The following is a 10700-nucleotide window of genomic DNA, read 5'->3' on the forward strand; positions in this document are numbered from 1 at the left end:
AGGGAGAGAAACCCTTGGCCACTGGGCAGAACAAACCGGCTGGCTGACTCGGTCTTCGACCACAAACTCGCTTTTTGAATCGCGTCCTTGCGCCTCCCTTCCTAGTCTGATTGCTTTGGCGCTTCGTGCATTCCTGCTTGGCAACGCGCTCGGACTTCCCTGCGCCCTGGCCAAGGTCATGGGGGTGCACCTCAGGGCGCCGCGCGTTCGACGGGCCGCCACGTCACTTTTTAACGCGAATGTTTTAAAGTGTTAACTTGTAGTCAGATTTCACACTGTCTGTTCTGGATTTTCGTGCGTCGCACTGAGTGTTTAAGCAGGATCAGGAAAAATTATTTCGTGTTAAAAATATTTGTTAGAAAAATTTCATTGTACAATATATTTTTCTTCAATCACTTTAACAAAAAATGTTTACAACGTTCCATATTTATCATCAGTGGCTTCACAATGCATCATTTTATGCAAATCGAGACGACATGCATCACTGAATTATTTATTTCGTACATGAGAATCTCCACCAACGCATAGCTATCAAGCCATTTGTGTTCAAAACCTTACAAAATAACGGATTGAAGGACAGTAGAAGAAGAAGGTATTCGTAGAAAGAAGAAAGAGATAAAGTAACTTAAGTTGGTAACACAAATTTGGTATTGTTCGGTAGCATGGTAAATAGTTTCAGCGCAATACGCCGCAACTCGAGATTTTGTCATTATTTTAAGCTTTATACCCTAATCACTTAACTTCCCCGCCCTTCCCGTATTACAAATCTATTGATCTATTATTAAAGCGCCGTCACAACCGTATTGAGCAAATATACAAATTGTCGGAAAAAAGTTGGTCGTTGCATGAAAATAAAATCGAAGAAAGGACCAAAGTCCCGAACAATACCCATACATATACACATAAATAAAGATAAAGAAGTACACATACAGGTATTGTTTGTACATCAACATCACTTTCATGAAGGCATTAGGCTTTAATAACTTTTTCAGTAGGGTTCAGTACACGGACTTCAAATGACTTGGTACCAACGTGAAAACAGATTATTTGCTCGAGGGAGCTTCAGAAAACGCTTGTTGCAATTCGTTGTAAGTTATCATGATGAACACATTTAACAAAATTCTGCAGAAATAAATAACCCTTCTTGTTTTACATTCATATTTAACAGAAGCAGTGTTAAGAGAAACTGTTTCAAATACTTATTCTGTCATAAATAAAGATTTATAAATCAACACTAATATGGTAACAGAAAGACACGGCCTTACGTGAAACGTGGATCTGTGATGATGAAAAATGATTGTGAAACATAGAAAACACGGAAAAGAAGAAAGATGGACAGAGACAGAGAGACAGAAGGAGGGCACGATGGGGGTGATTGAAAGTTAAAATGAAATATCCGAACTAACATGTAAATACTTCGAAGTAAAGAGGTTTCACGGGCCAACAATGAGGAAAGAAAACAAGACTACTAAAAATAAAATTATAATATATGAAAATATTTCTCTTAACTACAACAATTATAAGTCACTGTCTAATCAGGTAAATGGTTTACTTCTCAAAGAAGTTTAGAACGAAAGAATAGTTGACTGAATCAATATAACGAACAATTACTGTAAAATTATCGTTGTGCAAAGTTTTGTAACAGATAACTCCACAAAATGGCCTCAAAAGCCTCAAAATTCTACAGCTCTTAAAAAAACTAGATTGGTACCTCAAGATCTGGGAACTTAAATATAATTTGTGACTGATAATGCTTTTTATTGATTTAACTGGTAAAACGACGGACGACCAAAATCTCGTTTTGTTCACCTTCATGCAAAACTACAATCTTCAAAAAAGACAGAATTCTCAAAAGTAAAAAATATAAAAATATTTCAGCCTTCATTAGCATATTATGAATGGCTTATATAATATCAACACAAATTATTAACAGTACGATAGGTCGGGCAGTGTGTGCGTGGTTTTTAGAAAAGCGCGCACATCTCTACTTAACTTTTATCACCGTTCGTAAGGCACTGCATTTCAGGGGTACAGACATGTGTGCACACGAGAAAACGGGTGTGCTCATCGGCCAACTGTTGCGAATCAAAGTCGAAAAACGTCAAAGTCCAAACAGCCAGCACACAAATTTTCACGTTACAGGATATTTGTTCAAAGTACACGGTCGTCAGTCTAATAGTGTTACAAAACGAATCCACAGGGATTCCGAGGTATGTCTTTGGATACTGAAGAATCTCTCCGAAGCATTCACTTCCCTGTAGGCTTGGTAAGCGAGGGGGAAAATTCTCTGCATCGTCAAAGCCAAGACATCCTTTAAAGAGTATATGTACCATTTAATGGCAGAGGAGAAAATGAGATCTTTGATCCTATCGTTAAATTGATTTTATTATTGAAAAGCTGAGGTAGAAACCACGTCTTTAACCACTGGTTTTAACAAAAAAATAACCCTATCTGCCTAGGTTTTACCGACGTGGCTTGCAACACACAACTGGGCGCCCACTTCGGCCACCAAGCCTATCGAGAACCAGACAAAACAAAAAAGCACAACCAAGACGTCACACACTTGTGCGCACCTGTGTATAAAAATCTTGACTAATGCACACTACGAGAAAGTACTTATACACACAAGCGCACGTGTATTTGGTAGTTTGGTGGTCCAACAGGTCACACAAAGTCCGCTATCTTTGTTCGAGTCACCACACTAGCACCACCAGCTTGTCTTTGGTTACAGAGGGGGGAGGGGGAGGGGGCACGGCGGGGCACCACCATCGGGGATCACACGCCCTGGTGCTGCTGGAACGAGTCCAGGTGCTTGTTGATCTCCCGGTGGAGGTGCTCGGGCACCACGCCGACGTTGGTGAACAGGGACCTGAGCACGTTGAGCTCCTCGCTCAAGAGCTCGATCCTCTTCTGCAGGCGCTCGTTCTCCTTCACCAGCAGCCGCACCTTCTCCTCCGTCTCCTTGGACCGGATCTTGGCCTTCTCCCGCGACTTTCTGACGGCGATGTTGTTCCGCTCGCGCCGCCGCTTGTACTCGTCGCTGGCCTTGTCCACGGACTTGGAGCCCTTGCGCGAGTGGTGGTGGTGCAGCGAGGCCTTGAGGCCCTTGAGGCCGAGGCCGTGGTGGTGCAGCACGTTGGCGCCCGGCATCACGGTGGGCGTGAGCGTGGTGAAGGTGGAGCCGCCGCCGTTGCTGGCGAAGTTGGCGGTGGTGGGCGGCGAGTACGAGTTGGAGTACGGCACGTGCACGGCGCCGATGGCGCCCGGGCCCTGCTGCGCGCACGCCCGCCTGAACTCCACGGGGTCCACGGGCTCCTCCTTGATGCTGGGGCTCTCGGACGCGCTCGACGAGTTGCTGTCCGAGCCCGAGTTGGTGGCGAAGCCATTGTGCACGGGCTGCTGCATGCCGTAGCCCAGGCTGCGCGGGTAGTTGGTGGCGCCCAGCAGGTGCGGCTGCATCTGCTGCTGCACCTGGGGCAGCTGCTTGCCCGCCGACTGCGGCCCATTGAGGATTTCACTGAACAGCCCCTCGCTGAACTGCGAGTCATCGATCAGGTGCTGCAGGTCCAGGGAGATCTCGGGGGAGTTGAGGTCCGTCAGGTCGTGGTGGAACTGGTGCGGCCCCGTCTGCTGCTGCTGCTGTTGTTGCTGCTGCTGCTGTTGCTGCTGCTGGTGCTGCTGGGGGTGCTGCTGCACCTGCTGCTGCTGCTTGACCGCCATCAGGGCCTTGTTGTTGTTGTTGATGGCCAGGGGGTTGTTGTTGTTATTGTTGTGGTGGTGGGCCTGCAGGCCTTGGTAAGGCTTCTTGGCCTCCGGGGTGCTGGCGTCGTACATCTGAGGGGAGTCCATCTCGGCGTACGCGTCTACGCAAGGGGAGCCCGATTCGGACGCGAAACCATCGTCACCGCTTTCCAGGTCCTGCAACAGAGAGACGAGAAAACCCCGTGAATGCCAGTGCTGCCAACCAAATGGTGAATGGGAACGCCGAGGCACAGAGTCCTCTTATCTCGGCGATACTACTGTTTACTACGGCCACAAAAAGGGACTTGGCGCGGAAAACGCCAACGAAAAACACCTGTCAAAATTTGGATCGCGCCGTGTTGGCTGTGGAGTGGCATCCCTGCAGAAGGCTGGTCATTCAACCGGGCGACGGGCTGAGACGGGCTGCGCAAAGCGGCGCGAAGTGCAGCCCTTGCTGCTTCTGCAGGCACACAGCGCAGCACGGCGCAGCAGTTGGCAGTGCCGGCCCGGCAGGCCCAGAGGCAGGCCCAGCTAGGTGCGCCCGGTACGCCCCTATCACGGCCAATCACCGTCTCGTCACCGCCACGCACCGCCATGGCGCAACCCGACAACCCCCACGGCCGCAGCGGACACACCCCCGACGCCCCCACGGCCACAAAACTCGCTGTGTCTATCTCGCACCCGTGGGCGCGCGTCCCGCAGGGGTGCGAGAGAGACAGAGAAGCAGCCACTCTGCAGGGCGGGCTGGTTCCGGGACCCGCCGCGTGAGGGCGCCACGCCACCAGGTGTCACCTAATCAAGCACTCCACGCTCGACAGCCACTCCACTGTGAGGGCCCCGCCATGGCCCGGCGGGCCCGGCAGGCCCCTCGACACCCATTCATCCGCCACCGAGGTAACAGGGGTAACGGCAGAGGTCAGGGCAGAGGTAACGGTAGAGGTAACAAGGGTAACGACAGGGGTCAGGGCAGAGGTAATAAGGGTAACGGCATACGTAACAGAGAACGACAGAGGTAACAGGGGTAACGGCAGAGGTAACAAGGGTAACGGCAAAGGTATGGGGTAACGACAGAGGTGACAGGGGTAACGGCAGAGGTGACAGGGGTAACGGCAGAGGTGACAGAGGTAACGGCAGAGGTAACAGGGGTAACGGCAGAGGTGACAGGGGTAACGGCAGAGGTAACAGGGGTAACGACAGAGGTAACAGGGGCAACGGCGGGCCAATAGCGCCACTACTTTCGCACGCAGGGGGTCTGGCGGCCCGGCCCGAACCGCGGCGCTGGAGCTGGAGGGGGCTAGCCTGCTGGAGACCCGTTGCGTCACATTCGCTGGAGCCGCGTACCTCACGCCCCGCCCCGCCGCAACCGCGCCGGCAAAGGCACACTTTCTCTCGGAAGGAAGTGGGTCGCCCCGCCGCCGCGCCAACCAAGGAAGTCAAGTTCAACTATTACTGCCAATGTTGAACGGCGCCGCGCCTTACGCAATCCAACCGCGACGCTCACACTCACACACACACACACACACACACACACTCTCACTCACACTCACACACACACACACACACACACACACACGAACGTGGTCGTGCCCACGAATGCGCCGCCAGGGAGACGCGACACACGCTCAAGATGATAATAAAAATGACTGAACAGTGCAGCGGACTGGCTGTGAGTGTCGCTCTGACTCCCTCGCACTCACGGGCCGCCTCGTTTGGGTGCGAGAGAGACAGAGCTATTAGGAATCAGCCCGTCCGCTGCACTGTTCACAGTCATCTTTATCATCCGCCTGTCTCTCTCTCTCGCACTCGCGGGGGCGTCCCGCAGGGGTGCGAGAGAGACAGAGCGACATTAGCGGATCCCGAACGACGCCCCTTTCAAGCGTCTTTCAAGCGTCTTTCAAGCGCGGGCAGTAAAACAGTAAAAAGGCCGACTGTCGCGTGAAGCGGCGCCTCCGGTTTGCAAATAGCCATCCACCGAGTCGAGCCCGGGGGGTCACTCTACCCTCTTCCAAAAATAAAAGAAATGGCCGTGCAATCGCATGACGCGAAAGTAAAGACCCCACCCACCGAGATTGGTTTGTTTCTGTCCGGCACGCACAATGCAAAATAAATGAAATAAATTTTTAAAAGAGCCTTTTGTTGCCAATCGCAATGCACAATCACTGCCACGGGTTCTTCGAACCGGGCGATACCCAGGGGCGCCACCCCGCGCTAAGCGTAATGCACATTAAGTCATACTTAATCAAGCAATGCTCAAGTGATTCCAAGCGGTTGCGGCGCGGCCGGCCCGGGCCGACCGGTGCACAGTTGCACAGTGCACAGACAGGCAAGCTACAGGTGCGGGCCCTTCAACAGAGTGTTATCTTCGAGTGACCGAGGGATTGGGAGATCGCTTCCGCTGTTGCCTATTCTGATTTCGATCACAGTGGGCGAGAAGACCGCTGGAGGCAGCCAAAACTCTGGACGCGTTTTAAGCTCCAGAGTCGCTAAACAAGGACTCGAACCAAAAGTGTGACCCCACCAATGGATTGCTCTCGGAACGAGGAATCCATTGGTGGGGTCACACGTTCTGTTCGAGTCCTATATAGCGACTCTGGAGCTCAAAGCGCGTCCGGGATTTTGGCCGCCTGCGCCGGTCTTCCCTGGCGGCCTGAGCCTCCCCCATTCACAGTGCTGTCCATTGACACAGTCGCTCGCTCGACGTTTGGACAGGGATTTTGGCAGCAAGGGGCGCGATACGACCCTGCACGCCCCTGACGTCAAAAGCTGACTTGCGACAGTTAGTCTGTTATCGAGGCATTAATTGCCAGACTTATCAATGAAGGCAAGTCACGGTTTGCAGGCCGAGGCCGATTTTCGGGACCAGTTTACGGCGCAGACAAAAATCGACCAATGATATTTTGACGACAGCACGGCAGTTTCGGACGGAAAAGAAAACACTGCTCTCGGGGCGTACGTGACTGACGGGCGCAGACACAACACGCCGATCGAAAGAGGGTCGACAAATGAACAGACAGCCAATGAAAACGCAACGCACTGTCTCTCTCTCCCTCCCACTCGGTCAAACTGATAACACCTGTTGATATCGCGCGTCGTCTGCTAGGGGAGCTGCGCACCCACGCGGCGCCTGCAGCCGGCGGAAAAATACCCTCGCGCTGACCGGGATTCGAACCCAGAACCCGGGTGCTTGGGTCGGGTTCGCGGCAGGACTTGGGCCGGTGCCGGGTCATCGCGACGGCGGGCGCGCCGGTCAAAGTTCACCCAGATAAAGGTTATCGAAGAGATGGCGGGGAAGTCCCATCCTTACCTCCTCTGTGTCCCAGTGGAGGGGAAAATCCACAAAAGCTGCCGTCGTGCCGGGTGTAAGCCAACGGGGTAGAACGGCAGGGGCGGCAACCCCTGTGGCCTCAGCCCGGCGTCAGCCCGGCGTGACTCTGTGACGACGGTAAGGCCTCCGCGGCGGTCGTCACACAGTCAGTCACTCTCTCACTCGCGTCACTGTGTCGCACGCACGGACTGCACTTTCACTGTCACTCGGTCACTCGCGGAACGTCTGACGGCAAACGCTGCCACGCTGCACGCTACGCGACGATCCGTTCGCGCCGCCGGCCCAGTACGGAATGCCCGCACCACGTTACGGCGCGAGTCGCAGCTGACGCAACGGCGAGGGAGGGAGGGGGGCGCGGCGGGGCGCGGCGGGGCGCGGCGGGGAGGATTGACAGAGCTGCGCTAAGCTCGCCCGGCCGTCGGCCGTTCGTCCGTCTGTCCGGCACCGCGGCGACGTCGGCGCGCTCTGGCGGTCGTCGCGGGAGGCGGGATGCGCGATGCGCGGCGGGGAAGGTAAATCACAGTGCATTCCCTTGGCCGTCCCTTCAGGTCGCCGCACAGTGGGCCAGAAGACCGGTGCAGGAGGCCACAAGACGCGTTTTGAGCTCCAGTGTCGCTAAACGGGACTCGAATCGAACGTGTGGCCCCACCAATGGACTGCTCTCCGTACGAGCAATCCATTGGTGGGGTCACACGCTCGGTTCGAGTCCTGTTTAGCGACTCTGGAGCTCGAAGCGCGCCTGGGATTTCGGCCGCCTCCACCGGTCTTCTGGTCCACTGTGCGCCGCGCCACGGCGAGTGACTGACCGCCAGTAGTGTACACTGATAAGGCGTACCGCCGAGGTACGTCCAGCCATTCATGCGTCTCACACACGCACACGCAGTAATCTCCGGCACGCAAAGAAAACAGAAAAGAACCGCCCCCCGCCAGGGCTCGAACCCACGCCACCGGGACACTTGCTCCGATAGGCGCGCCGCGACGCAGACTCCCTGTCGCCGTCTCTCTCGCACCGCTACGCGACGCCCCGCGACGCCGCGGGAGTGCGAGAGAGAGGAGCGACAGCGGGCCTCTGGGGTGTGCCCCGCGGGGCCCCAGAGGAGGCAGGGGCGCGGCAGGGGCGCGGCAGGGGCAGGTGGTTGGGGGCCCCGGTCGGGATGCTGTGCTGACGGAGGACGCGAGGCGCTCGAGGGTTGACGCGGCTCGTGCGGAGTCCGCCACTATCTAGCTATCGGCAGCGCTGAAGCGCTCCCCTCGCTCCGTCTCTCTCGCACTCCCGCGCGATGCCCCGTGAGAGCGAGAGAGACGGCTGCTGTGATAGCGGCGCCTTGATGGGCAGGAAAGGATCAGAGGCCAGCGTCCCCTTTGTCATGATAGCGAAGGGGCACAGTGGGCCAGAAGACCGGTGGAGGCGGCCAAAATCCCGGACGGGTTTCGGGCTGAATGGGACTGGAACCGAACGTGTGACCGCACCAATGGATTGCTCTCCGAACGATGAGTCCATTGGTGGGGTCACACGTTCGGTTCGAAACCTGGTTATTGACTTTGAAGCTCAAAACGCGTCTTGAGTTTTAACCGCCTCCACCGGTCCTCTGGCCCACTGTGCGGGGGGCTCCTAGCGCACAGTGTTCTGGTCGCCGTCTCCCTCGCGCTCAAGGTGCCGCACGCAAGGGCGCGAGAGAGACAGCCGCCGCCGGGACGGAAAGGCGTCGCGACGCGAACCCGGGCAACCCCCGCGCGGCGCCTACGCACGCCACGCAGAGCGGCGCGGAGCACTTGCACGACGACGACCACGACGACGACCACGACGGCCTTGACAGTGCGCTCCAAGGCCACGCGGCTGTCCCGGCCCGGTGCCCGCCCTGCCGCGCTCGTCACCCACCGCGTGTGTGTGTCGTCGGGCACTTTTCTAAAAAGACGCGGTGCTCGGGGTGCCCTCCTCATGGCAGTCATGTGTGGCCGCTCGCTGGCCCGCTGCCCGGCCAGGCGGTCTGGGGGGGAAACTTATGTCATCTGACTCATCCCAGTCCCCACCGGCAGGGCTGCCCTGTGGGCTGCCCTGCCCGGCGTCCCGTTCAACAAAGACGGACACTCTCTTCCCGTCCTTCGCCACTTTTCAATGCCAGAAATCGGCCCTTTGTCGTTGCCAGGAAGCGACACTCTCATTTGCACAGGTTATTAAAGAGAGTCGCTCGGTTCAGAAACGCTCAAATTTTTCGCAGAAAAAAATGTTGGTGGGCTGTGATGAGTTATGGCTGTTGACTACATTACACTGGAATGTTATTCGATACCCAGATACTGACTATACTACTCCTACAATCTCTACTTAAAAAGCAAACATCAAAAATCATTATTTAGTTTCTACACAAAAATTTGAGTCACTACATTGGCCACGGGGAAGGACAAAAGCACCGTCACCTGATCCACGCCACCACCGAACCACGCCCGCTGGGCTTGAGGGTCTTGAGGGTGCGCCCTCCTGACAGACTCACCATGCGACTCCTGATGCGGCCGCCGAGGAGGATGTAGGGCTGCGCGTCGTCCCAGCTCTCTTGCGACTCACACCAACTTGGCACCATCCCGTCCGGGGCGCGAACCATAATCATTCACGTCGTCGCCCGCACTTCTCGCCGCGCTCCCCTCACAAATAATACACGCATGTACGACGAGGAGAGTGTCGCGTCTGCTAAACGACCGCCAACGCGACCTGTGAGTGAGTGAGTGTGTGGTCCGCGCCTTGCGACCAGTTCGGCCGGCTGATTCTTTGCAACTGAACTGAGGGAAGTCGGTCCTCATCAAGATGAGGCAGGCGGGGGAGTGAACTGGTGACGCGGGTATGTGTGAGTGTGTCGCGTGTGTTTTCGTCGATCGTGCTTGTTTTGCCGCCAGCGCCACCGCGGCCTGACCGCGGCCAGCTCTGCCAGCGCGTATCGAACTCCGTCATCGATTGTTGTTATTCCTAGAGCGGTCCTACGATTGTCGGACACACGATGCGGCGATACGGCGCCTTCGAACTTGGCGCGCAAAAAAGTGGCGGAAAACCACGGAAAACACACCGTGAGGGGGAGGCGCGACATGAACACGCACGCGTTTTCAGTTTGCACCGACCGTGTCGGTCAATATTGTGATCACCCACGACAGGCGAATCCAAGACGGAATAGAGTCACGCGACACTCGCCCGTATCGCGAACAGACCGGTCCTAACCTGTTCGGTCGGGGATGAAGGCCGGAAGTAAGTTTGAATGACTTACCGATGCTTCGGCGCCTCCTGCCGCTCCAGTTTCCAGTCTTCCAGTGTAGACGGCGTCAGGTCAGCGAGGCCGATTTGACTCCGCCGTCTAAACAAGTTGCTCCGATCCCGTTTATCGCCGTGGGTCGCCTGTGCCCCGTCCTTACGACAGGCACTGTCGAACCACGGCTCGGGTCGTTTCAATGTCGCGGTGATACAGTTTGAAATATTTGAAAACTGAGCACTTTTCAGCGCAAACACGGTCAACACCACCTACACGCGAAGGGGTTCGTTTTTCCGCCGTTCGCCGCCTCCGCGAAGCTTGTGACGTCACACGCTAGAGCGCAGCACTGCTCGGGTCTGCTTGGTTGGCTCGCCTGATGGCGCGCTTCAAATGTACCTCAACGG

General features: G+C 55.6%; 1 protein-coding gene across 3 annotated transcripts; it reads right to left on the reverse strand.

Moving 5' to 3' along the window:
• Window positions 1-351: 351 nt before the first annotated feature.
• On the reverse strand, window positions 352-10619 carry LOC117650321 (CCAAT/enhancer-binding protein-like). Of its 3 annotated transcripts, none has more exons than XM_034393691.1 (2): window positions 10315-10619; window positions 352-3918 (listed from the first exon to the last, which is right to left on the reverse strand). In XM_034393691.1, exon 2 carries the CDS (start codon window positions 3847-3849, stop codon window positions 2776-2778), a length of 1074 nt encoding a protein of 357 aa, XP_034249582.1. In that variant the 5' UTR covers window positions 3850-3918; window positions 10315-10619; the 3' UTR covers window positions 352-2775. The 3 variants fall into 3 exon arrangements, with proteins under 3 accessions (XP_034249582.1, XP_034249565.1, XP_034249573.1); XM_034393674.1 differs by lacking the exon at window positions 10315-10619 and adding an exon at window positions 9556-9893; XM_034393682.1 differs by lacking the exon at window positions 10315-10619 and adding an exon at window positions 7046-7377.
• Window positions 10620-10700: the final 81 nt, after the last annotated feature.

The sequence above is a fragment of the Thrips palmi genome, unplaced genomic scaffold, assembly GCF_012932325.1.
Source record: "Thrips palmi isolate BJ-2018 unplaced genomic scaffold, TpBJ-2018v1 HiC_scaffold_10, whole genome shotgun sequence".
In the NCBI taxonomy this organism is placed as follows: domain Eukaryota; kingdom Metazoa; phylum Arthropoda; class Insecta; order Thysanoptera; family Thripidae; genus Thrips; species Thrips palmi.